This window comes from Calliphora vicina, chromosome 3, assembly GCF_958450345.1.
Source record: "Calliphora vicina chromosome 3, idCalVici1.1, whole genome shotgun sequence".
NCBI lineage: Eukaryota > Metazoa > Arthropoda > Insecta > Diptera > Calliphoridae > Calliphora > Calliphora vicina.
In genome coordinates this window covers 67,838,822-67,866,711 of record NC_088782.1, presented here as the reverse complement: position 1 = coordinate 67,866,711, position 27,890 = coordinate 67,838,822, and the positions used below count along the sequence as shown (strand labels likewise).

Below are 27,890 nucleotides of genomic sequence, written 5' to 3'. Positions count from 1 at the left end.
CACTATATGTTTCGAGTTTCATAACAGTCAGATTTAATATATGTCAAAAAGGGGTTTTCTTAATGTGGCATCATGCTTTAATCAGGGATGGAAAATTATATTTTTGTTCAGTCCCAAAACAATATTCAAATGTTTTTTTTCATCCTCAAAAAACTGTACACACATTTTTGGATAGTTATAACTGTTATACAGACAATTTCCTATAGAACAAACTCTTATAGATACAATTTTGAATAGAAAAAACTATTATACATAAAATATACCATAGATAAATATTATTTTTTTTTAAATCCAATCACAAAATAAACAGGATTATCACATCTTTGTGTCTTTAAAACACTCAAATGGGTTCAGCTTTATTGTAATGAGTACTACGGTATTTTTGAATATGAATTATGTAATATCAACAAAACTTTTCCATGCCTGTCTTTTATCAGTAGAAAAAAAAATTAGTTTCTGCATTTTTTCTTCGTTATACATACACAAAATATTCAAGAACAAATTGTGAAATTAGTTTGAGGAGCACAGAAAAAAGTATTTAATATCTTTAAATCAATTGCAAATTAGATATTAAGTTGTTGCAACTTACTAAATACAATAAAGATGACCGATATAAAATCATATTTCCATGAATGGTGTGCAAAGACCAAAGTTGATCCAAAATATGAAAGTCGACCTACCGGTAAGTTGTTCGCCATTATAATTAGCAAGAAAATATGTTGTGCACATGGTGGCTTAAATAAAGCTTATCGAATCAGATTGAATATTAATAATTTTTTATGTTATAGACCTTTTAAATTGTATGTCTGTTCTCAATTTTGGACATATAAAGATTAGTAAAGAAATAGTGTTTTAATACAGTCTGACGTAGATATATTCCGGCTGTTCGAAGTGTTTGCTAACAGAAAGATTATTAATATAAAACCTGTTTTCATTATCTTGTTCTTTCCCACATGGGTAATATGACAAAAATTTGATTTCTTAGGTCCCAAACATCGCCAACGTTTTTTGTGCGAGATTCGTGTACCACAATATCCATATGTTGCCGTAGGCAATTCAACTAATAAAAAAGATGCCGAACGTAATGCTGCTAGAGATTTTGTAAATTTCTTGGTTCGTACGGGTAAAATCCAACCAAATGAAATACCCGCTGATGCTGGCATTGCCGCGGTGCCATCAAATACAGATTTTCCCGACAACTCGGATAACCAACAAAGACGTGTCTTTGATGGAAATGCTGGTCCTCAAGATTTGGGTCAGGCCTATCGTCCCATGGATCATGGAAACAACCAGCGCGAACACTTCAATTTCATCGATCGTGCCCAAGAACAATTGGATATGAAAGAGGCCGAGTCGATTGATGTAAATGCGGCAATACACGGCAACTGGACTATAGAGAATGCTAAAGCAAAACTGCATCAATTTATGCAAATGAATAAAATATCTGCTGATTATAAGTATTCACCAGTAGGGCCAGATCATGCAAGGTAAGAGAGATATATAAATAATATTATTCATAATACATACCTACTTAGTATGAACAAGAACGTAACCAGACGAAAATTATAAAGTTCTTGTTTCTACCGTAACATATCCTCAAAGTTTTGATGAGAATAATATAAGAAAATTATTAGAAAAAAAAGTACAGTTCTCATTAAACAATTATATTAATTGGAAGTATATATCGTTATATCAAAACGATAACCAGATACTGAGAAAGTGGTGCTAATAATGTCTTTCTGTCCACTTTTTATTACAGTATTTTCTATAGCAAATCTTTAACATAACCGTATTTTTTATAGAAAATCTTGTGTATAACAGCATTTTCTATAGAAAATCTTTATGTTTTCTATAGAAAATAGTACTTGTAACAGTATTCTCTATAGAATATATTTCGTATAACAGTATTTTCTAAAACTTTTGTATAACAGTAATATTGAGTATAACATATAACATTCAGTTAACAAAACTACGTTAAACTGAAAATACTAAACAAATAAAATTTTAGTATTCTAGGGATGAAAATATTATTATTTTAATACCCAACAATATTTTAATTTTCCATCCCTACATCCCATACATTCGTACATATCATCATATTTTAAATAATCATCATAACACTATGTATATACCTGGGGGTCGATTCTGGTTCTGTGAAACGGTGAAATGAAAAAAAAAACTTTTCATTTTCGTTTTCATATGAACTTTTCATATTATCATTTCACAATTACACAAATTGCGATTCCCGTTCTTCATTTTGTTTTATAAACGTCAAAATTTTTGTCATGATAAAAAATTATCGGGTATAGGTCGTCTTACTTTATTAGTATTATTGTTATTTTGCGACAAAATTATTAATGATTTTTGCAATGTTAAGACGTTGTTGATATTACTCGTAAGTCACTTAACTTTACATTTAACACAATCATACCTACTATTATGGATTGCTATCAATCGCAATTATTCTCGATTACGATTAAAAAATGCTCTGTTAATCGCAGTTATATTTTTCACATTTTATTAAAAACTAACTTACTGTCCCGGCTTCGCTCGGTAGCTATTAATAAATTTTTACTTCGTATGGGAGGTGCCACGCCTCCCATATTGTACCTATATAGGTCATTTATGAATCTAAAGCATCCAGGGACACACACGAAAAATTTCATCGAAATCGGCCTAGCCGTTAGGAGGAGTTTAGTTATTAACACACGTACAGAAGAATTATATGTATATATAATAATCAAGAAATATAATTTAATTCCCAAAAAAAAATTATTCATTAATTATTTAAATCTATTCGAAAATGCACATTAATTGAGTTTTGATTTGGACGAGATCTTAATTTCGTAAAAGTTGCCCGCTATTGAAAATTCTGATGAATTCCAACATGTTTTGGCATCTAAGAGAAGCATAAGTTCTGTGTGGCCTCATTTTACATCATTATTATCTTCCGAATCACTATCTGATTCGCGGGAATATATTGTATTTTGGTCGAACTTTCATATTAGGACCTTTGATTAGGTATATTAAAATTGAAATATCTTCATCCACAAATACTACTTTTCTTTAAGAAATAAACAATATGAATTAAGTTTCGCGTTTATTATAAAAGTTATTTTAATATGTGTTGGAACACATTTGTAATTAAAACTGCTTTCTTCAAATGATTAATTGGGATTACGATGAAAATCGATTTGCAATCCTACCTACTAACCAGCTAGTGTATTAAGAATAAGACAACGATTTAGTAGCACCTTGATAATTGAACAAATTGGAAGTAAATATATTAAAGATAATCTGTCGTTTTCTGAATCTAGAATATGACTGAATATCAATAAATAAAAACTAAGACAAAAATTACAATACTTGATCTAACAAGAAATCCCATTAATGTGTTAATGACAAGAATGATTTTGTTAACATAGTAAATGGATTTTTTGTATTGATTTTATGACGCGTTTACGAATTTCCCTCTATTGGAAACAGCCTGTGGTTTTATGGATGTGTATATTTTTTTCATTTTTATTTCCCGCAATAAATAAGAGATAAATATAAAAAGAAACTTGCGGTTTTTCAATTCATTAACAGTGACTAATGATGATAATGTTGCAAGCAAGATAATAATTTGTATCTTTGGTAGAACTCTCTGTTCCGTAAATGTTCTTCTTTTTGTGGGAGGAACTTTTATGGAATATTCTAACGAGTTCTGGTTCGCTGACAGTTTAAAATAAAATTATGTCACTGTTTGGAATTGAATGACTAATTGGATATTTTCTTTTTTCTGTTGTATAATTTGTAGTCATGGTAGTATGGGATGTTTGTTTTCTTTAAAACCACAGGCTGTTCCAATGACAACGATATCTTCTTAAATAATATGACCAAATAAAAGGTGCTACTATATTGTTTGAAATGGTAAGACCTTTTTTCTTTTTATAAATAAATTTAACGCTTTACTATGCTGAGATTTTTTTTTGTGTTAATTGAACTCATGTTATGTTTTGTAGGAGTTTTTTGGCTGAAATGCATATTTATGTGCGTGATTTAAAGAGAAATATAACCGCGAGAGAAACTGGTTCTAACAAACAGTCGGCCAGTAAATCATGTGCTTTGTCATTGGTTCGCCAGCTTTATCATTTGGGTGTAATCGAAGCATTTTCTGGCACCCTTAAGCAAAAGAAAGACGATGAAGAATTGCCCCCCTATGAGGTTAATGTTGCTCCGGAATTAATACAAAAAGTTGAAGAAGTCGTACAGGCATTGGATTTACCCACAGTTAATATGAACAATATTAAACCAGATCCTGAATCGGATTCTTTCAGTTTACAGGTAAAATGCTTACTTGGATAAGTTTAATATGGTTTAAATTTTAATAATTAAATAAAATTATGTTTGCAGGTCAATACCGGTAGAGATAATAATCGTTTACGCATGGATAACCAACAAATGGTAGCATCTATAATACCCTGGGCTCCACCCCAGCCAAATTGGAATGCCTGGAATGCTTGTAACATTGATGAGGGTTATTTGGCAACAGCATCTTTAGATGACTTGTGTAACGACCTTGAGAGTTCCAGCAAGGAAAAGCGCTTAAACAATCCCGAATATCAGAAATTCTTAGATTTTCGTGAGAAACTACCAATTGCCGCTATGCGTGCTGAAATAATGGAGGCCATAAATGAAAATCCGGTTGTTGTTATACGCGGTAATACGGGTTGTGGTAAAACCACACAAATCGCTCAATATATTCTCGAAGACTATGTGTCTTCGGGTCAGGGAGCCTATTGCAACATTTACGTTACACAACCCCGTCGTATATCGGCCATATCGGTAGCCGAACGTGTGGCCAATGAACGTTGTGAAAGTCTAGGTGAATCCGTGGGTTATACGGTACGTTTTGAAAACGCTATGCCCCGTCCTTATGGAGCAATATTGTTTTGTACTGTTGGTGTTTTGTTGCGTAAATTGGAAGCTGGTCTACGTGGTGTGTCGCATATTATTGTCGATGAAATTCATGAACGTGATGTTAACAGTGATTTCCTGTTAGTTATATTGCGTGACATGGTACACACTTATCCCGATATACGCATCATTCTTATGTCGGCCACCATTGATACTACCCTGTTCTCGGAGTACTTTGGCCGCTGTCCGGTGATGGAGGTGCCCGGCAGAGCTCACCCTGTACAACAGTTTTTCCTTGAAGATTGTCTTGAAATGACAAAATTTATGCCCACACCCGAATCACGCAAGAAAAACAAAGACAAGGATGATGAAGAGAATGCAGTGCTCAAGGAAAATGGTGAAGATATCTCGGATCAAAACCTCAACAAGGTCATAGACAATTCTTATTCGCAACAAACCAAAAATGCAATGGCCATTTTATCCGAGTCTGAATGTTCATTTGAGCTCATGGAGGCTTTGTTGCTTCACATTAAATCGAAGAATATTCCCGGTGCTGTTCTAATTTTCTTACCCGGTTGGAATTTGATTTTTGCATTGATGAAATTTCTACAAAATTCTCAATTTGGTGGACCACAGTATCGTATTTTGCCGTGTCACTCGCAAATTCCCAGAGAAGATCAGCGTAAAGTGTTTGAACCAGTACCAAATGGCGTTACCAAGGTAAGTGTTTGTTACTAGTACCCAGCAAAAATAAGAAGTTCCAAACAAGCGAAAAAAGTATAATTTAGAAATAGCACAAGTTTGTCCTAAAATTTATGGTTATATACCCTTCACCATGAATGGTAATTTTTGTATATTTGTGATTCCGTTTGTAAGTTCTACTATATTCTGTATTCTATATATATTCTAGATCGTTATAGATAGCGGCTTTGATATAGCCATTTCCGTCTGTCTGTTATCCTCCGAATGTCCTTGTACTGCCCATTATTATAATCCTATAGGTTAATTCTTAAGATATTTAATTTCATCACGGAGTCCTATTAAAACAGTTAATTTTTGGCAGTTATAAATGGTTCATAAAAGCCGTGAAGTCGAGCATATGGTTCAAATAAACCCGGTCAGAACAAACCATAAAGTTTCCGTTGCATATGTACATAACTTACAGCATGATATGAAAAGGTGTGATGAATTTCAATCGCTTTTAAGAATAATTATTGAAGCAAAATACGTATCCCTTGGGAGTTATTTTGTAATTCGTAGATAGTAAAACAAAAAGATTACTCGCGTTTACACTTTTATATAGTGACGCCTAAATACCTTACATTATACTTATGATCTCAAGTATATTATAATATGAATGCTATTTGAAAGTGACTTAAGAGCACTAAACTTGCTACAGAAGTAATTTTATTTAAAGTCATGCCAAAGTTATTTGCAAATTCATACTCGTTAGGAAGTACTTTTTCGCTGGGTAATGAAATGAAAATTTCAACACTTAAATTTACCTTTAAATTTTGTGGTTTTAGATTATTCTTTCTACCAATATTGCTGAAACATCTATTACAATCGATGATATTGTATTTGTGATTGATTTGTGCAAGGCCCGCATGAAGATGTTCACCTCACACAACAATCTTACAAGTTATGCCACGGTTTGGGCCAGTAAAACGAATTTGGAACAACGTAAGGGTCGTGCCGGCCGTGTCAGACCCGGCTTTTGTTTCACCTTGTGCTCAAAGGCACGTTTCGAAGCTTTAGAAAATCATTTGACACCTGAAATGTTCCGTACGCCACTGCATGAAATGGCCTTGACCATTAAACTTCTACGTTTGGGATCTATACATCAATTTTTGTCGAAGGCTTTAGAACCACCACCACTGGATGCGGTAATTGAGGCTGAAGTGCTTTTGCGCGATATGCGTTGCCTGGACAGCAACGACGAGCTAACGCCCTTGGGTCGCATATTGGCTCGTTTGCCCATTGAGCCGAGATTAGGAAAAATGGTCGTGTTGAGTACAGTGTTCGGTTGTGCCGACATTGCGGCTAGTATGGCTTCGTATTCGAGTACCTTCTCCGAGATCTTTGCTTTGGACTTGGGTCAAAGACGTTTACAAAATCATCAGAAGTCTTTAGGAGGTAGCAAATGTTCCGATCATGTTGCCATGATTGTGGCTACACAGTTGTGGGAAAATGCCCGCCGTAAGGGAGACGAAGAAGAGGTACGTTTTTGCGAATGGAAAGGCCTACAATTGTCAACTATGCGCGTTATGGCCGAAGCTAAGAATCAGCTTTTAGATTTATTGCAGCAAGCTGGTTTTCCAGAAGAATCTATGATTTCTGGACGTATTGATGCCAACTCTGATGATCCTATACTTGATATGGCAACTGCCCTTCTCTGCATGGGTCTGTATCCAAATGTCTGCTATCACAAGGAAAAGCGTAAAGTGTTGACCACTGAATCGAAGGCCGCTTTAATACACAAGACTTCGGTGAACTGTAGCAATTTGGCGGTGACCTTCCCGTATCCATTCTTCATCTTTGGCGAAAAGATACGTACGCGTGCAGTGTCATGTAAACAAATGACCATGGTATCCCCACTACATTTGTTGTTATTCGGTTGCCGTAAAGTCGATTTAGTAAAGGGCAACATTGTGCGTTTGGATAATTGGCTTAATTTCAAAATGGATCCGTATGTGGCGTCAATGTTGGCTGCTCTAAAGCCTGCCCTGGAAGACTTGGCATCGACTGCCTGTGATGAACCTTCGGAAATTCAACAATTAAATGAGGCTCAGTCGAAACTGGTAGACGTTGTTAAAGAATTGTGCTCGTTAACAGCCGGGGATTATCAGATACAACGAGAAAAGGGTGTTATGCCTTATCAAAGTCGCGGACCGAGCGGTAGTGGTGGCAGTGGCATACCAAATAAAAGAGGCAGATTTGATGGCGGTTTTGGTGGTGGTGGTAACCGAGGTGGTTATGGCGGTGGTGGTTATGGAGGTGGTGGTTATGGCGGTAGTGGTTATGGCGGCGGTAACCGTTTCGGTGGCGGTGGCAACAGCGGTGGCAGCAGCGGCGGCGGTGGTGGCTATAGAGGAGGCACTAGTAATTGGGGACGTTTTGGCGGCGGTGGCGGTAATCGTCGGTTTTAAATATTCTTTACATATGTATACAACTTTAATGTAGCCAATACCCGTCAAAACATCATGATAATAGTCCACAGCTGTACTATTATTGTGATTAAATTATCACCATATTATTCTAATTAATAAAAGACCTTAGTATTAAAACGTAATAAAATGTGGTTTTATTAAAAGTATCTTTATTTTCTTTAGTTAAAAGTATTATTATCTAAAAATGGCCCACCTTTGGTTTAATTCAAAGTGAAATTGGCATTTACTTAATGTTCCTCGTAAAAAGCTAAAGCAACTGCTAGCAATACAGCTCCAACAATGCCAGCATATACCCCAATTAGTTTCCAATTAATGGGGTCCTTTGGTTTCACTTCTATATTTTTACGTTCTTTGGGTTTGCGCTTGCTGAATTTCTTTTCAAATTGTTCCACTTCCAAACGATTGCGTTCTTCTTCTTGCTTTCGAAGTAATTCCTCTTCCTTTTGCCGTGCCTGCTCCAGAGTTTTTTGTGTTTCAACACAATTTCCATCACATTGCAATTTTTGAATACCAGCACGATGCTTGTCACACGAAATTTCGGATTTTAAACGTTTACAATCACAATAGATGCGCAATTTTTTGCGGCAAGCTTCGGGATAGGGACAAGGGCCAGAATGGCATTTGGCTGTGCAGCGGTGGCCGCAAGGATACTTAATATGGAATACATACAAATGTACATAAATAAATGCTATTTTACAGACATAAAAAAACTTACATTTTTTAAACATCTATTGCCACAGCTCTTTAAGTTCTCTTGTCTCTCCAAAATTTCACCTTCACTGGCTGCAGTATTGAAATAATCGCTACATTTGTAAATAATGGGCATTAAGCCACAATGACACTTAGTTTTTATAGCAACACTGCAAGGATAACAGGGTGGCAGGTGACAGGGTCTCGGGCAATTGTGAGTACATCCTTCGGGGCGAGGAATATTGCAACCTTGATCACAACGGGCACAACCAGGTTGTTCCTTTATAAAGAAACAATTTTAATTATTTATTAAACTGATTGCAAACAGAGTCCATCAACTGTATACCTTCATGTCCGTCAAATCTCTCACAGAATGACATACTAAAGTACACTTATGATTGCCGCAGCGCAACGAACGGTTGCACAAACGCTGACACGATGTAGGTTTAGAATTCCAACAGGGCCAATCAGCTACTTCATGTCCGCCTATACAAGTTACGCTTACCTTTTGTTCGCAACGCGGGTGAGGCATTTGTTTAAATTCAAACTAAATGCGAAAATAAAAAAAAATGTTTACTGTAAACGATTGCTGGTGGTTGCAGCAATAACTACCTGTTTAGTTGGCTCCCAAATACTGGTAGTATCAGAATTTGATTTCTTAGCCATCTTAACCGATGCATGACATTTCGCCATACACTTGTGGTCACACTTAGTAGTGTCGTTTGGTAAACCACAAGGTTGAGCACAAGCTGGACATTCATTTTTATGACAGCGATGTTTGTTGTCATGATGACATTTTGATGGTATACTATAAAAAATAAAAACTATAACTTTCCATTTAATAAATTACATATATGGAAATTTCCACGGCCCCGAACGCGACATTCGTACGCCTTTGAGATGTAAAAAATAAAGAAATCTTAAAAACTTGTTTCTTATTTACATTTTTCAATAGATTAATAAACAGGGGATCACGAACGATACAAAAAATATAATTTTTTTTTAAATAAAATGGAATAAGGTTCCTCATAACCTTATGATTTAGAGCGCGACACGCGTCACGTTAGAATGTAAAAAAATCATTTGTTTAGTTACAATTTAATTTTCGATTCCGTTGGACATTTCAGTGGAATTTACCATATGCAAATGTTATTAGAACTCACCGACATGGTTCCAAACAAACCACACGTGCTGTTCGCTCACGACCACAGGGTACGCTTTTTTTACTTTTACCACAGCGACAATTGATTTGTGATTTTTGCTGACACGGATAACAGGGTCCCTTGTGACAAATCGATTGACATTTATGTTTACCACACGACAATGGTTTACCACATACTTTGTCACATGGCGGACAGTTTCGGTCGCAGCACTAGAAAGTTTTGTTTTAGAATGTTTTAAAATTGAAGTTTTTCTTTGAAATTTACCTTGCGATTACAGGGATGCTTGCCACAATCACGAATTTGTTTACACTTAGTTTCGCATGTAAATTCCTTGGAACATGGCAGTTCTTTTTCGTGCATACCACAGCGGCATTTCTTTTTGGTTATAATCAAACACTAAAATAAGAAAACTTTTAAGAAATTTGTCTAATTTAATGGTATATGTTAATCTTAGAGGGATAATGACATTGATCAAATTATGGTCTTACAAACATACATTGACTACTTGTACTGATATTTACTCTATCGATTACTAGAACTAATCTTGTACAACATTCTTGATAAACTTACCAAATTACAATTGCCCTTATGACAGCGTTGCGTGCAAGTGTGTACATTACAAGCTAATAGCTTTTGGCAAGTATCACCACAAGTATCTATCACCTCCGAACAAGGGCCAATTTTTTTCTAAACGACAAACAATGGTTAAACTTCAATAAAGTGTTATTCTATTTCAGTATGTACTTACAGTTTTTCCACATGGACAGGATCGTGGTAAACTTAAAGGGCAAACCCCACAGTCACCCGAATGGCAAACTTTTTTACAAGTGTGTAAGCCACATGAATAAGTTCTTCCGCAGGGTTTTTTACAATGCCACTTCTGTTCACAACATAGTCGTTTAGCAGTTTCTCTGCCGCATTCACACACTTGCATACTTGTTTGTTGGCACGGTGGACACTGGCCGTCCTTGTGGCACAATTTTTTACAAACATGCTGTCTACATGGTAATAGTAAACCACATTTCTGCTGACATTCCCACAATTTGTCGGCACAACGTACTGATTTAGCAGCTGATTTTCCACATTTACAGGATGTTACGGCGTATTGGGCACAGGGAGGACATGGTCCGGGATGGCAAAGCAAAGTACATTTGTGGCCACAATTTGGCTGTAGTGCCTTACCACATATTTCACCGCAAGAATGTGGAACTAACCAGGGTTGTGAAGGCGGATTTATTTCCTTGCCACAAAAGCACTCATACTCCGTTGGTCTTTCATCGGGTTGGAATTCTCTTCTACATTGAGGACAACACCAGTGCAATGCTTTAGGTTTTTTGGGTGCTATATATTCACCCATGTGATTGTAGTAGCCCTGTTCATTTTGAGTTTGGGCTTTTACCTGGGCCACACTGTCATTAGCCCATCTTTTTATACAGTTCAAATGAAAGAAACAATAGCAATATTTGCAACACCATATCGCATTGGATCGTTTTATGCTTCCAATACAGATAAGACACGTTGCAGCTCCAGTTTGCAAAACATTTTCTAAAAAGCCGGCAGTTTTGGCTAGTAGGTGTTCATCTTCTTTGCGCTTATCATAATGCTGGTATAAAGATTCTGACAAAAGCAATAATATACAATTACAGTTTATTATCTTCTATTTTCATTTAATACTTACTTAAAATGGTATTTTCATCTAATTCATCCTCATCTTCTGAAGACGACACATAGTTTTCAACCAGCTTTTTGGCGACTTCAATGTTTCTTGCATGAGTCTCATTGAATTTCTGTGTAGGATTTTTAACGGAGTTCTGTTGCTTGTTCTTAGTTGGCGGCATTGTCGAACTAAATAATTAATAAAAACGGTGCGAATATTTACCGGTGTACACGTAGAATTATGTTTTTATTGCAATTTTTTTGAAGAAATTTTTATCAGACCAATTGGCAAATTGAAAGATGCCATGTTATTTATAGAAGGAAAGCGTTGCCATCCTAACTGATTTTGTCTAAACATACAGCAGTGGCTGTAATTATAGAACTGAATTGGTTGAAAGCTTTATTATATTGCGTCAGCAATAATCCAAAACGAGTCGATTTGCGGATAACACCGGACGTTTTGTTCTCGTGCGTGCGAAATGATGACTCGTCAAGACGTAGCCAATGCATATTTGAATGGAGTATTCAGTACTGTTCGTAATCGGAGTTGTGGTTTAGAATCGATCGACGGTTTATCATTATTAACTCGATGCTTAGAACCCTTTTACAATGCAGAAATTGAAAGGCAGACATTTTTCTTATTCTCTTTTGAACTAACCTAAACCTGTGTTCTACACACTCTACCTCTTCAACCCCTCGCCAACGAACTTCGTCTGTCTGCCTTTAAATTTCCGCGTTGTAAAAGGGGACTTATAGAACTAGACAAAAAAGGAATAAAAGTTGACGCTTATGGGGATGGTGTGGTGATATTTGTATCAGGTGATTAGTGACATTGTGTCCACTGCTCTTGGCTGCTCGACAATTGGGCCACGGAAAGTGGTCTTGGGGTAAATCCAAGCAAAACAGAACTCTTAGGGACCTAGCAACTATCCCCCTCTTCTCCTCCCATTTCTATCTATACTCTACTCTTGCAAATTTCATTTTAACTCAATCTATAGGCTTCCCTTTTCTCCAACTTCTATTTCTCTTTTCTTTCTGTTTTCATTTTCTCTTTAGATATCACGATTATTGGACCCAAGTGAGCTGTACGAGACGAAGGTTTTGGACGGCTGCCTGATTACCATACCATAGAGACAACTTAGGTAAATGGATGTATACGGCTATAGTACGTCCAATTCTCACTTACGGATATTTTGTATGGTGGACAACAACTAGAAGAAACTATGTTATAGACCAACTATATAAAGTCCAAACATCTACTTGCATTAGCATAACTGGCGCACTAAGAATTAGTATTTCTGAGGCTCTGAACACTATATTACACCTTGTTCCAATAGACCTTCACATAACGGCTACCTCTGCCTGCAGCGCAGCTAGGCTTAACGCGTCTGGTTGTTGAAGAACATATGGTCACGCGGGTATTCTTGGCCTACTGACATCGATCGTACACCAAACATCGGACTATATTACTTCATATACAGATTTTGATAGGCTGTTTAAGGTCTTAATTCCCTCCAGGAGTGAGTGGTGTAGGGGTAATCTGGTGTATGAATATGACACCAGGATATATGCAGACGGCTCTAAAATAAGCTGTGGTGTTGGTTCTGGTGTTTTCTGTGACGAACTTGGGATAGGCATCTCATAACGTTTTCCGAATGAATGTAGAGTATTTCAGGCTGAGATTTATGCGATTATGGCAATACACTATATGACCATAAACTTCACGGCAATATTGGTACTTTTACAGACATTCAGGCGATACTTCTCGCACTGAATGCCTATACAACTTCATCTTCATTGCTCAGGCAATGTAAAAATGTTCTGTTAAGGCTAGGTCGTCTTACTGACAATAAAATATTTTTTCTGATTTAGGGGTTATATATGGTCCATTATGGACTTGTTTATGTCCAATTTCATTATTTTATTATGTCCAATTTTTCGAGGCGGGCCTTGTATGGGGACTAGGCACAAATGTTGCCCGATTTTCGGCATACCTTACAGTATAATGTCAGAGTACTTAGATTTGATTTGTCCAAAATATTATAATCAACATATTTGTGTATGCTCAAACAATATTCCGGGGGGACATTTGTATAGGGTCTAGGTGAAATCATGGACCGATATTGCCCAATTTCTATACGAAACAAACCTTATCAACAGAGAGTATTTGTGGATTTTCAGCCAGCTAGCTCCTTTCGTTTGGGCCGTATCGAGTTTTCTACAGACGGACGGACATATCTAGTTCGTATTAGAATCTTATGAGGACCGAGGATATATATATTTTTTGGTTTTACAACCAATATTTCGAATGGAATGACAAAATAAATATAACCCCCTTGATAACGTCTCGATGTTTTGCATGTTTTACAAAAATGATTATACTGAAATACACATTAGATGTAGCAGCAAAATTTACATAAAATCGTTTATTTTAAAATAGTATAATAATAGTACATAACAAAAATTTATATTTAAAGCCATGGTTACAAATTTAGGTAAAATCTTTAATACGATTTTTAAGTTGTCATCATTATTGGCCAGCAATCTGTAATATAAAGGTAAATATATGTATTACATAAATATTTTGTTTTTAAACTATTTTCTTCGAGGCTATAGCAATACTTACAACAACAAGATGCCCACTTTTATCGCGTATTACACCTGGTTCACCACCACCAGTTTGAATATCAATAACACCAGATTTACCCTTGACCACATTGTGCTCCAAACTATAATGACAACGAAAAACATTTGTATAAATTCTTATATAAACTATGATTCAGTTTCTATTAAAACTTACGAATCTCTTTCCACAATTTTAAGCACATCGGCGGTACCCACGGTATCAATGATGAAGGTGCAGAATTCAATGATGTATGGTATGAGCAGGATAAGATCACCTTTGTCTTTCTTCAAATCGAGGGGAATGCGAATGACCATTAAATCATCACTGTGGTTGGTTAAATCAAAGTCTAATTTTTCCAGGGGTAAGCGATGTTTTTGCTTGTACGTCTTACCGTCCAATACATAAATGGCTTTATTACTTAGGAGTATGAAACGATCACGTGACTTATAGCCATGGCGATCGTATTTAATGCAGGAGGAGGAATACTTAAGGGTTTCACCATTAAAGTTGTTACCAATGAAATTGTTGATGGCAGTATTATGTTCCGAGGGAATGCGATCGGTCTTAAACCATTGAGATACACTTTGTGGATAGCTACTCTTTTTATCTGAAATGAAAAAAAAAAAATAAAATGTTTATTTTTGAATTATCAGTGGGTGCTACAATTTCTTACCTTTGAATACCTTTTCAGCCAAAACTTTCAATTCAAATTGTCTCTTCTTTTCCTCTGATAGTGCCAAACGATATTTACGTGCTAGATGTAATCTATGTAAACGATGCAAATAGGTGGAGGCCTCTTGACAATGACTAGGAGCCGAAGGCCATCTCATATCAAGAACTTTTTTGGGTAAATCTTTAGATAATCTCAAAAGCCACATACGCTTGGCATTGGCAATGAATTTTTCATTGTAACCATTGGGTGGATCGTTACGCGTGATAAAACCTTTGATAAAGGCACGTATCTTATCGGCTGCTTCACGACGTTTCTTGGCTGCTTGTTGGGCCAAATAGCGGCGACAGAACGATTGCAGGGTGATAACTTGTTCACGCAATTTCAAGTATTTTCTACGTTGTACACGTCCCTTCCAGCGAGCTTGTAAAATGGCAGCAATATCGTGTTTCTTTTCTTGGAAGGCATCTTCCGTATCGAACAGAGTCTTGGGAAAACGTATAAAAAGTTTAGTCTCACCCAAACGGAAGTCTTCTGGTCCATAGTTGAGTTCTTTAACTAAAAGTTTAACACCTTCCTTGGCAGGTCCATTGTAGTTGGGCCAAGTTTGCTTGCTCAAGCACTTGTAACGATTGAGGAACATGTCGTAAGTTCTCCTATAGGCAAAACCAGCTCTACGTACACGTAAGTTCTCCATAAGTCCCAAATACTTAACTTGATGCAAAACTAATTCGTCGTTGAATATACCGGGTGATTGTAGATCGTTGGGTTTGATGCAGCGAATATACGAAGGTTCCTTGCACATCAGAATGTCCATTAAATTGTTAAGAGAAGTTCTGAATTGTGTGACAGCTGTTTCGGGTCTCTTCTTATTCAAATATTCCGACTCGGGGAAACAAACACGCACAACATTATTATCGGCCTTGCTCAAGGTTTCCTTTAAATCACGGAACAACAAGTCATTGTTCTTGTCCAAGAAACTGTTGACATTATAAGTGACATCACCAGCATAGTGCACAAGGCGGAACTCATTACGGCTCATAGTTTTTTGCACCTGTATGGGAGCCTTTTCATGGCACAAATAGTGAGGATGATCGCCCAAACGATCGGTTAATTTAGCCAAGAATGTCAAATCGGTGGGATCACCGGGACGTAAACATTCTTCATCTAATATGGATATAATACCCTTATGTTTCTCTTCGATTAAGTTGCATATAACTTTATTGTCGAAATATGCCACTGGCACCCATTCAATACCTTCACGTCTATATTCATCCTGTTCCGATTTCAAAGTCAACTCAATAAATAACTGTTGCAACTTTTCGTTACAGAAATTAATGCAAAATTGTTCAAAGCTATTGGTTTTGAAAATTTCAAAGCCATAAATATCCAAAATGCCCATAACATTGTTGCGAGCCGTACGCAAGTCCTTGGCCTGTAGGGAAATGTTCAGGCGGGTAACCAACCAAGAGAACAAACGATCATAGACAGCTTTAGCTAAAGCATCACGAGCATAAATGGCCATTTCCCGACTTAATGGTGAAGTAACAACATCACCTCTGGCATCAATAGTGCGATGGGTCAAGGCATCATTCAACTCGTTCAAATCGACACCCAACAGTTTCGATACCGTTTTCACAACATCCGCATTTTTAACCTTAGCTTTGCCTTCCTCTTCGTCAAATTGCACATTGCCCAAATGTAAAACACTGGCAATAATGTTAAAGACTTCTTTTTGTTCATGGGCTGTGAAATCAATAATAGTCATGGCCTGTTGGACTTGTTTGAAGTTATCAGCATCATCAATTGTCTTAACAAGTCCATTATCCTAGAAAGGGAATAACAATTAATGTAAAATTAAATTTGTTTTTATGAATAATTAAAGACAACTTACACCATCACTTAAATAGGCATAATTGTTTAATGATCTTGTCAACATTAAATCCTTTAATTGTTCTTCTGTGGCACCAGCCAATAGCTGATAAAAGATATGGAAATTTCTTTCGCCACTATTTTGATTAACCACACGCGATTTTTCCAACAAATAATTTAAAATGTTACCGCCAATTGGTGTGCCGGTAAAATCGAATTGTATATCCATATATTTGCCAAAACGTGAGGAGTTCTCGTTACGATTTGTTTTGGCATTGCCAAAAGCCTCCAACACTGGATTACTCTTCAGCAGTTTGTCCTTAACACCTTCAACGGTACTTTGATGACCTGAACAGGCAGCAATATACTGTAAGACCTTTTTGGAGGCTTCAGTTTTACCCGAACCACTTTCGCCTGCAAATTTGAGAACATAATAATGTTATTAATATTGATTTTAACGATTTATAGCCACTATTTTATGAGGTCCCTAATGACTATCACTCATTTTCGAGGCGAGTCAAAAATCTTGAAACTAATTTACTCAAATTAATTGAATATTTGGAAAAGTTTCTATTGTATTGTCAATATTGCCAATATTGCAATTCAATTTTCAAAATTAAATTAAATTTTGTCTCTTAACCAATCCGTTGAATAATTCATTGTGAATTAATTCTATAAAGCATAATTTCTTAGTACTTCAAATGTATTGAATTCAATCCTTTGAGAATTTAATTCAAATCTATCACAAAAAGGCTAAAGGAAGTTTTTTTTTTAAATTAACTTTGTAAATGATTGTGTAATTCGATTCGAAAGAAAAATTATTATACAAGGAAATTCGAAAATGTTTTCTTTCGAATCGAATTACACAATAACCTAGAGTTTCGTGTTCGGTTTTAATCGAAACTGAAACCGCGGTTTTTCAAGGCCTAAAACCGAAACCGAATCCGATCCGATTATTCCTCTATCTATTTTCAGTAGAAAATTATAAATTTAGAAATGAAAAACAAAGTTTTTCATCCAAAGATTCATCCAAGTATTTCCTGACAACTAAAATTCAAATGACAGTTTATTTATTTAATTTAAAAAAAAGAATACAAAGAGTTTTTAACAAAGACTTAGTTATTTTCAAATATACAATAAAAGTATGGAGTTCTGGCTGACCCGGTGCGCTTCGCCACCCCATTAGAAGAAAGATACAGTACTATTAAGTCTCCCTTTGTGAATTAATAATAATTCAGGATTGATATTTAATAAATTATCAAAAAACCGACCGAAACCGATCGGTTTTCAATTTTTTAAAACCGAAACCGCGGTTTTCAGATTCTTCGGTTTTTTGGAAACTACAATAGCCCCCCTGAATGAAGAAAAAATATTTTAGTTTAATTTGTATTAGATTTGAATTAACAAAAATTTAATCATTCAAAGATCGAATGAATTTTACTATGAATTAGTTCCACAACGAACAAATTCTATTCAAATAAAAGTCTTCGAATGAAAATAAATTATTTGTTATGTTGGGAATGGTTATAGAGGGAATGTATTGCTGAAATTTTAAATTCGGAATTAAGATTAAATTGAATTAATTAATTCGAAGCTCTGCTTGTAAATTATTGATAAATAATTTTAAATTTACACAAAATTTAAATTCCCATAAAAACAATAAGGGTATTAATTTCTAAAAAAATAGAAAATTACACACTGTTTTTTTTACACTTTTACACAACAAACATAAGAAATGTGTAATTTTCCATTTTTTTTGAAATGAATACCCTTAGTATTCAATTTAAAATTAAAATATAAGATGGAGTTCAATAAATAATGATGGAGTTCGGAAAAATATGCTAAAACATACACTAACATTTTGAGATTTTGACATTTTGGTTAGTTTCTTATTGGGCTGAATATTAATTTTTATTATATTCTGTTCGCTTCTTGAATATATTGAAAATCAGGAATCGGGGACATTGTAATATAATAGAAAAGTATTTGGTTCATTAATTATTGAAATTTTATCAAATCAAACATTAACCTTCATTTTAACACTCGTAACCCAATAAATGATTGGCAACTGTTAATAAATATTTGATTGTATAAATATTTTAAAATTTAATAGCTCTTCTCTAACTAACTAAATAATATTAGAACATTTTTATTTGGTTGCTAATAATAATAATAATAACTTGTTATCTTTAAAGTAAATATATAATCGTAAATAATTTCAAACACTTGATATTATTTACTTATGTTACGTACATACTACATATAAAATTGTATTGAGATTTGGCAAATATTGACGTTTAACTGAAATCTAAACAGCATTTAAACTATATGTGTGAGTGAAGTGAAGATTGGAAATTTTAACTTACCAGAGATTAGAACACATTGGCCTTTATTTTCTTCAATCAGGGAACGAAAAGCATTATCAGTAACTGCAAAACTGTAAGTATATATTTTTTTTCCAATTAAATAATGGAATAATTCTTAAGAACTTGATTTATAAGTGGAATAATAAACATTGACATACATACGAGTACAAAGGCATTGAGGGTTCTTTTTTTAATTAATGAACTCCATCACAAAGAGGGGAATAATAATGATTTCATATGGTTTGTAATATTTATATGTATATGTGGTGACTATTTAAGATGTGGGACTTCCCGGTTATTTATTTACGCTTCGTTGAACAGAAATAATTTCGATTTCGAGAAGTTATTTAATTAAATAAATGTAATATTTATTCTCACTTTCCAATATCCTCATTATTTGTAATAGGTGTAATTTCAATATTTTCTTTGAAAATTCTGATAAAATATGTTTGAAATTAATTATTTCAAACTTAATTTAAGAGATTTATTATTTTCTCTGATAAGGTTGAATATTAAAATTACTCTGTAAGTGATGTCGAATGTAATCTCCATCAGAAAAGAACATTTAATCTTCAAATGGACAAAATGTCTAGTGATGATGATCTATCAAATAATGCTAATATTACTCTTTGAAAGATCACAGATTGAAGCTATGTGAAATAGCTAAAATATTTAGGTTAGATTTGAATTGCGAAAATTTGTTAACAGGATGATCAGGATTATTTATTCTTCATTCCAGTAGAATAATTCAATATATTGATAAATATGAAATTAGTGCATTCAATATTCTGAAAATACTTGTATTAAATAAAAACATGATGGAATTTTTAGATTATCTTTATCCCAAAAACTAGTTCTTTGTATGTATATATGCAATTTTGAAATTTATATAAAAAATTATACATATCGCACTGGTTCCTCTAAAGAGAGTCAACTCAAAATTTCTGCAAGAAGTCGATGTACAGTGGTCATAGCAACCGACTGTAAAACTCTTACATCATTTTCTTTATTCTTTAGCAAAAACTACAGTTGTTTGTAGTTCATTGTAATGTATTAAAAAAGGACCAGTGCTGCGATATATGTATTATTTTTTCAATACTTACATGTGTGGCGGAATTTCATAAAAATGCTTATTTCTATATTCTTTAATGTGAGCCTCTGAATAGATGGGCAATTGCATGTAAGGATTCACCGATATCAAGACCTGGCCTATATAAGTCTGAAATTACAATAAAAAAGGATATTTTTAAATAGTTTATTAATATTTCATAAATAAAATTCATTTGATCACTTACATAAATATAATTTTCTTGAAATCTTTTACGTAGATTATCAATGAAGGCTTCATCGCTCTGATAGTCTTCGAGTAGTACAAAATCTTGTACACCCACACGATCACGATCATGAAGACCACGTTCCATGGCTAGTTTTGAAGGTCTGGAAATATAAAAACAATTTATACATACATTAATTTAAACAATTCCTTACAAAATTACACTTAAATTTTCGCTATTTAAGGGCTTCATTTCCATATCTGTTATGAATTCTTATTAATATTCAATGTTGGAAAATTCTTCATGAATTAATTTGTCGACTAAAATTTTATTTGTTTTTGAAATAAATGTAATTTGCAGGGATTTCAATCATAGAGAAATACACAAACAGTTCAATTATGAATAAAAATTTCCAGGGATTTTTCCCATTTTTCCTATTCAAATTCAATGGGAATTTTTATTCATAATTGAGGTTGAGAGAGTGGAAACTAGAAAAAAAATACAAAAAAAAAATACTCAAAATATTTACACATAGTTGTGTAAATATTTTACTTATATATTTTCATCACTTAGATTTTTGACAAGAGAGTTTCCAATCTATGTGTATTTATCTATGGTTTCAATTTTCTTTTTATTGTTATTATTTAAAAGGGAAATTCTTTGAAACGGACAAAACTTTTGATCAAATTAGTTTTAACACCATGATTTTTAATTGAACTTTAGCCTGAACGCTACAATTTTCTGTTTTTATTTTATTTTAAATAAAAAATTCGCTTAAAGATTAATATACATTTTAAAATAATCGTAGCTATTCCTAAAAATAACTACAATTATTCAGAATATTACAAAATATAGAAATAAATACATGTGGTTGTATTGCTCCTATAACTAAACAAGGTGCGTCAACAATTTCAATTTAAATGATACATTTATCTCAGCTCCACTTAATTAAAAATCAAGGTTTGTTACTATGAAAAGATAATGACACTCATGTGTACTTCTATATTTATTTTCTTAACAAAGAAATCGATCTTGTTAAATGTTCGTTGCCTCAATTAGAAATTGTTAACAAATCTGTATATTGTGCAATTAACTATCTTATTTCCTAATAAATCGTTTCGGTTTTAAAAAATCAACAAATTTAAATTTCGGCGAAATATTAACAATTCGTGATTATAGAGGTTTTATAGATACTAGGATCGCAAGGTGGCCGATATTCGACCACTTTTAAACGCTTTTTACCACATTTATGGAAAGAATTAAAAAAAATGATGTTCTGCAAATCTAGAGATAATAACCTTTTAAACCATATATGTTTCATCAATATTGGTGGACAATAACATACTTAAAAGTGTACCACAAAAAAACGTGTGGCCTATTTATATATAAGATATCAAAAAGCATTGCAGTGTTTTACAAATAAATATCCGAATGAGTACAAATCGTTTACATAGGGGTCAATATGAGAACGACCCCTAAAATGGCAATTGGCTAAACTGTTTATGCCAGATTTTATGACGAATATACCGGATAGATCCGATTGTAACAATGGCCTCCATCTTTCGGAGAATGTCATTAAAATATTCACTGACGGATCAACATCACTCTACAAGGTCGGATGTGATATATTTTTGGACCAGCTGAATCAATCGATATCCGGTAACATGGAATATAGTAACACAGCTGATGCAATTGCGAAAGTCGGCGAAACCATAAATTCAAACGAATTCTGACGTGCTATTGGCAATCTTCTATTGAGTGGTAAACAACTGATTTCAAACTTTATTTGATTGCCATAAAAAGATGAGAGAGAGAACTCACATGCAAGCAGACCAGAAAAATCTGGTTTAATATGGAAATGCAGAGGACATGATTTGCGATAAATCTGCCTAGAATCCACATATATTTCGGTCAATACAGGACACTGGACACTGGCCTCTTGGTTGATAATTCCTTACAACGACTTATGTAGAAGCTGTAAAGACGATGAAGAAGATGAGACTACTGAACTTCTTATCTGTCATTGTTCGGCATTTGAATAGAATAGAATATCCAAAACCGAAAACCGGTCAACCGTAAGATGGTTAACCGGTTTTAATGAAATATATTTTCTAAAGCTCATTCAAACATATTTATGAAAAACTTTGATACCATTTTTAAAAATATTGATTTATAGTACAAAATTCTTAACACATTTCCTATTAGCGTCCATAAATAAAAATAAATTTAAGGAGACTTTTTTCATATGAAATAAAAATTATATATATATATTTTTTGAATACAAAAACCGAATCCGTTTATCCGGTTTTTTTTAAAAGACAATAATCAATTAAACCGGTTAAACCGGAAACCGGCCTGAGACGTAGATTTCTTGGGGACCTCTGAATGAAATATAAAGACCAAATTAATTATTTTTCAGATACTCTTATTTTTGCATAATCTGTTCCACTCTATAGGCATACAAATGTCACGTACGGTGACATGGAATTGTCCATATGCGTTATAAGTTAAAGACACATCCATACAAAATCTGGAATTATAATTTTCCTTATGGGAGAATCCATATCAAAACGGACAGAAAACTCATATTTTCGGATTTGTCATCTTCGATTTTAATGAAATTTACCACACAAAATTACGGTTCCAAAGGGTTTGTCAAATCAATGACTTTTTCAGGGGAAACTCATTCCATTTCAAAAATATTGCGATTTGAAAGTTGAAAAATTTGTTAAATTTGTCAAAAATTATATACATTTTAAAGACAAAGATATGGTCCTTAAAACGGTGTGAATAAAATTGTTTACTTCCAAAAGGTTAAAGGTCAATTTTCGGAGTATATAGTTCAATGTAAAAAATATCTAAGATCGGGGTGTGAAAGATTAAAAAAGAACATGGTATGAGGACACCTAAACTCTCTACTATATTCGTGCAAAATAATTTCGATGGATTGATCTGAGGGAGACTCAATTAGTTCAGGAGTTATAAAGAAAAACGTTATTAAAAGTTCGGTTTTTTATATAAATTCATATAAAAATGTAAGCAAATAGAAAACAGAACACATTCGAATCAATTTAAATTTATATATGTAGTAAAACACAGGTGCTTAAATTTTTATATGAATTTATATGAAAAAACCTACTTTAAATAACGTTTTTTCTTATAACTCCGGAACTAATCAAGTCTCCATTGAATATAGTAGAGAGTTTAAGTGCCCTCATACCATGTTCTTTATTAATTTTTAGCACCGCGGTCTTTGATATTTTTTACATAGAAATATATAATCCGTAAATTGACCTTTAACCTTTTGGAAGTAAACAATTTTATTAACTCCATTTTAAGGACAATATCTTTGGCATTAAAATGGAGTCAAAAATTATGCTGCTCTTTCAGTAGTTTCAAAATTATGTGTATATAATTTTAGAAAATTTTAAAAATTTTTCAATCGCGATATTTTTACATCGGACTGAGTTTTCATTGAAAAATTCATTGATATGAGGAACATATTGGATATACTAGCGGAGTTCACTATTAAGTGAAATGGTCTAGCATCATTACAAATGCAAAATTTTACCGTAATACAATAACAAAATACACAAAAAACCTTTACAAAAAACCTTTACATTCACTTAATAGTGAACTCCGCTATTATGTATGTATGCGGTAAATTTCATTAAAATCGGAGATATATCTATAGTAAATCCGACTGCTGTACGCTTTCACATGGATCCTCCCTTATGTTACATTTTTAGTTACATGTTCTGATCATTACAAAACTAACTAAAAACAAGTAAGAGTGCTACATTCGGCTGTGCCGAATCTTATATACCCTTCACCAAATTATACTTCAAAATTTTAAATATTTTTAGGTAAACAAAATTTAATTTTTTCCAGTTGTTTTTTGAATTTTTTGGAAAAAAAATTTTTCCGATTGTTATTTAAATTTTTTTTTTTAAATTTAAAAATTTTTTTAAATTTTAAATTTTTTTTTTGTTTTTTCAATTTTTTTTTTTAATTCTCGAAAGCATGTCTGACAGAATTATTGAAGATTTGGATCCCGAAGATATCTGGGGTCTTCAGAAAACTGATTTCAACAGACAGACAGACATACAGACAGACAGACAGACAGACAGACAGACAGACAGACAGACAGACAGACAGACAGACAGACAGACAGACAGACAGACAGACAGACAGACAGACAGACAGACAGACAGACAGACAGACAGACAGACAGACAGACAGACAGACAGACAGACAGACAGACAGACAGACAGACAGACAGACAGACAGACAGACAGACATACAGACATACAGACATACAGACATACAGACAGACAGACAGACAGACAGACAGACAGACAGACAGACAGACAGACAGACAGACAGACAGACAGACAGACAGACAGACAGACAGACAGACAGACAGACAGACAGACAGACAGACAGACAGACAGACAGACAGACAGACAGACAGACAGACAGACAGACAGACAGACAGACAGACAGACAGACAGACAGACAGACAGACAGACAGACAGACAGACAGACAGACAGACAGACAGACAGACAGACAGACAGACAGACAGACAGACAGACAGACAGACAGACAGACAGACAGACAGACAGACAGACAGACAGACAGACAGACAGACAGACAGACAGACAGACAGACAGACAGACAGACAGACAGACAGACAGACAGACAGACAGACAGACAGACAGACAGACAGACAGACAGACAGACAGACAGACAGACAGACAGACAGACAGACAGACAGACAGACAGACAGACAGACAGACAGACAGACAGACAGACAGACAGACAGACAGACAGACAGACAGACAGACAGACAGACAGACAGACAGACAGACAGACAGACAGACAGACAGACAGACAGACAGACAGACAGACAGACAGACAGACAGACAGACAGACAGACAGACAGACAGACAGACAGACAGACAGACAGACAGACAGACAGACAGACAGACAGACAGACAGACAGACAGACAGACAGACAGACAGACAGACAGACAGACAGACAGACAGACAGACAGACAGACAGACAGACAGACAGACAGACAGACAGACAGACAGACAGACAGACAGACAGACAGACAGACAGACAGACAGACAGACAGACGGACATGGCTTAATCGACTCCGCTATCTATAAGGATCCAGAATATATATACTTTATAGGGTCGGAAATGAAAAATGTAGAAATTACAAACGGAATGACAAACTTATATATACCCTTCTCACGAAGCTGAAGGGTATAAAAATTATAGCAGTAAGTCAAACAAAAATTAAGGAACTAGTTCAAGAAAGGCTTCAAAACGCCTGACAATAATTGCATTAAAAAAATCATATGTTTCAACTTTAGATTAGAAAGGGCACTGGCCAATACTTTTGGAAAATTTTGAAGGCCATTTTGTAACAAAAGGTGAAGGGTAAATATCATATGGTTAGACTTGAACGTCAATAATTTAATACGTTTTTGTAATCATTACATTGAGTTTATTTCAAAAAAAAAATGTTAAAATAAACTTAATCTTATCTTTTAACCAAAAGTATTTATTAATAAAAGTTATAACTTGCTTTATACCATACATTTGCAATAATCTTTTTAAATATTGTTAGATTTTTTTAATCAATACAATGTCAAATCCATAAACGTACTTATGTATGTATTTGAGGATTATATAACTATTTAATTTATTTTAAATTTAGTGGAAATCTATAAAATTTAAAAAATTAATTTTTTAAGAATTTTTTTTTTGGTTGCAAAATATTTTTTGGGAACAACCCAGCCTCAAATTATTGGTACTAAAATTTTTGCCATAGAGCGGAAACTTGAAAAAAAACTCACACAAAAAATTACTCACATACGAGTGTTGTTTTAGTTTTCACATAGTTTTTTCTGCTAATGCATTCTCACCACTTAGGTTTCTGACAACTGAGTTAGGTCTTTGACAGGATAGTTTCCGCTCTATGTATATTCTCTATTAATTTTCAAGCTATTAAATACAATACACTTGGCAAAATTTTTGATTACACTATTCGTCACTGTTTTGCAGTTAAGAAAGTTTTGTTTATATTGGTTAATACACATTTCAATATTTTTGTATTAAATAAAAATATGGTAATTGTTCACCTTGGCATTTTGTATCCTTATTATTGTTTTGTTTAGGAAGTGTTTGGCTTGTATAACAGTTAAGGCCCCTTTAATCTGTTATAATTGATTATGTGCGCGTTTAAATGTGTTAAATCCGCACGTCTATAGACACTAAACGTATGAATGGATCGAAGTGTTTTATTAAACCGAATATATAAAATTTAGTTTTTTGTTGTTAATAAATTTTCGCTCAAGTTATCTTGGCAATTTGTTCTTTCATTGGCGCAATAATTGGGAAGACCGATTAGATAATACAATCACTTTTTTTGGTATTTTCGTTTATTTTTTTTTTAAATGTTCATGAGAAGATTGTACGCACACAACTAACTGACTTTTGTTAATAAAAATTGTACTAACTAACTATGTATTTAGGAGTGTACAAGTACTTTTTTTAAATGTTGCTTTTTTTTCGCTCAATATCTTATCATCATCATCAGCTTTATTGTTTGTTTGTATTCAATAGATACTCGAGAGGAGAAGAATTTATTATTTCAATTAATTTTATTTATGTGTGTTGTAGTTTTTGTTTATTAAATAGTGAGAGTCTTTTTTTAATATAAAACTATTTGAAAAAGTTTTTCAAAAAGCAATTCAAACTTAATTTTGCACTGTGTACTTGTATTTAGATACTTGGTGACTCAAGGATGGCGTTAGATGTATGACGTTTCCTAAAGAACTAATTTGGCATTTTACAGATGTCTTGTGTATTTAAATAAATATTTTTCCAAACGCTTAAATATAATAAATATTCATGCCATTATCAGTTCTTTTTTATTTATACTTCTTATAGCGCAAATATTCATACATTCTTCATACATATGTACATATGTGCTGTACTTGCATCATAGTTAAATTTATTTGTTGTATTTTTTCGTTATCAATGTGCTAAATAATTTATTTACACCAACCAGTACAGCTGTATTGTTGTTATTGTTTTTCTGAGTACGTCTAGTACAACAAGAACTCCTTAGCATTTTATAAGTGTTTTTGCATGTGTACAGAATGATTAAAATTTCCCAAGAGAATTTCCACCTTATATGAATTTAATTCTCCCGCTCTTAACTAACTGTTTGCTCACCTTTAAGAGTTCTAATGCTTAGAAATCGAAAACTAATATTTCATTCATCAAACTGAAAAGCGGCGCCACTAACTTGGCGATTTTCTCTCTCGAATTAGCGTTTTTTAACAACCCAAAAGACATTTTCGTAATTTTGTAACAACAAAGGAGAAGTAGAAATAATTGTATCATATACATAATAGCTGTTGGCTGTCTATAAGGCGTGGTTACCTACGATACCCTATTCCTGTAGAGAAATATTCAAAGAT

The 27,890-nt window shown here is 33.9% G+C and overlaps 3 protein-coding genes across 3 annotated transcripts; 1 reads left to right on the top strand and 2 right to left on the bottom strand.

Annotated features, from left to right (window-relative positions):
• Window positions 1–489: 489 nt before the first annotated feature.
• mle (maleless) lies at window positions 490–8,196 on the top strand. The gene is made up of 5 exons (XM_065504902.1): window positions 490–682; window positions 986–1,487; window positions 4,005–4,326; window positions 4,396–5,619; window positions 6,426–8,196. Exons 1-5 carry the CDS (start codon window positions 604–606, stop codon window positions 8,046–8,048), a joined length of 3,750 nt encoding a protein of 1,249 aa, XP_065360974.1. The 5' UTR covers window positions 490–603; the 3' UTR covers window positions 8,049–8,196.
• On the bottom strand, window positions 8,181–11,866 carry LOC135954688 (NF-X1-type zinc finger protein NFXL1). The gene is made up of 9 exons (XM_065504903.1): window positions 11,601–11,866; window positions 10,671–11,539; window positions 10,493–10,609; window positions 10,187–10,318; window positions 9,923–10,131; window positions 9,372–9,567; window positions 9,106–9,306; window positions 8,785–9,039; window positions 8,181–8,719 (listed from the first exon to the last, which is right to left on the bottom strand). Exons 1-9 carry the CDS (start codon window positions 11,758–11,760, stop codon window positions 8,297–8,299), a joined length of 2,562 nt encoding a protein of 853 aa, XP_065360975.1. The 5' UTR covers window positions 11,761–11,866; the 3' UTR covers window positions 8,181–8,296.
• A 2,112-nt stretch (window positions 11,867–13,978) lies between these two features.
• On the bottom strand, window positions 13,979–26,800 carry Myo61F (Myosin 61F). The gene is made up of 9 exons (XM_065506191.1): window positions 26,544–26,800; window positions 20,408–20,549; window positions 20,216–20,331; window positions 19,113–19,183; window positions 16,769–17,160; window positions 14,878–16,702; window positions 14,379–14,811; window positions 14,205–14,307; window positions 13,979–14,123 (listed from the first exon to the last, which is right to left on the bottom strand). The coding sequence occupies exons 1-9, from the start codon at window positions 26,549–26,551 to the stop codon at window positions 14,109–14,111; spliced, it is 3,105 nt and encodes a 1,034-aa protein (XP_065362263.1). The 5' UTR covers window positions 26,552–26,800; the 3' UTR covers window positions 13,979–14,108.
• Window positions 26,801–27,890: the final 1,090 nt, after the last annotated feature.

Bases quoted from the DNA above. Each gene is read 5' to 3' on its own strand.
- LOC135954688 (XM_065504903.1), bottom strand. From the start codon at position 11,760: ATGCCGCCAACTAAGAACAAGCAACAGAACTCCGTTAAAAATCCTACA. The intron at 10,610-10,670 runs GTAAGTACATAC...TTTGTCGTTTAG, and splicing joins CCTGTCCATGTGGAAAAACT to AAAAAAATTGGCCCTTGTTC. The intron at 10,319-10,492 runs GTAAGTTTATCA...TTCTTATTTTAG, and splicing joins ATAAGGGCAATTGTAATTTG to TGTTTGATTATAACCAAAAA.
- mle (XM_065504902.1), top strand. From the start codon at position 604: ATGACCGATATAAAATCATATTTCCATGAATGGTGTGCAAAGACCAAA. The intron at 1,488-4,004 runs GTAAGAGAGATA...TATGTTTTGTAG, and splicing joins GTAGGGCCAGATCATGCAAG to GAGTTTTTTGGCTGAAATGC. The intron at 5,620-6,425 runs GTAAGTGTTTGT...TTGTGGTTTTAG, and splicing joins TACCAAATGGCGTTACCAAG to ATTATTCTTTCTACCAATAT.
- Myo61F (XM_065506191.1), bottom strand. The intron at 19,184-20,215 runs GTAAGTATTGAA...ATATACTTACAG, and splicing joins TATGAAATTCCGCCACACAT to TTTTGCAGTTACTGATAATG. The intron at 14,812-14,877 runs GTAAGAAATTGT...TTTTCATTTCAG, and splicing joins GGCTGAAAAGGTATTCAAAG to ATAAAAAGAGTAGCTATCCA.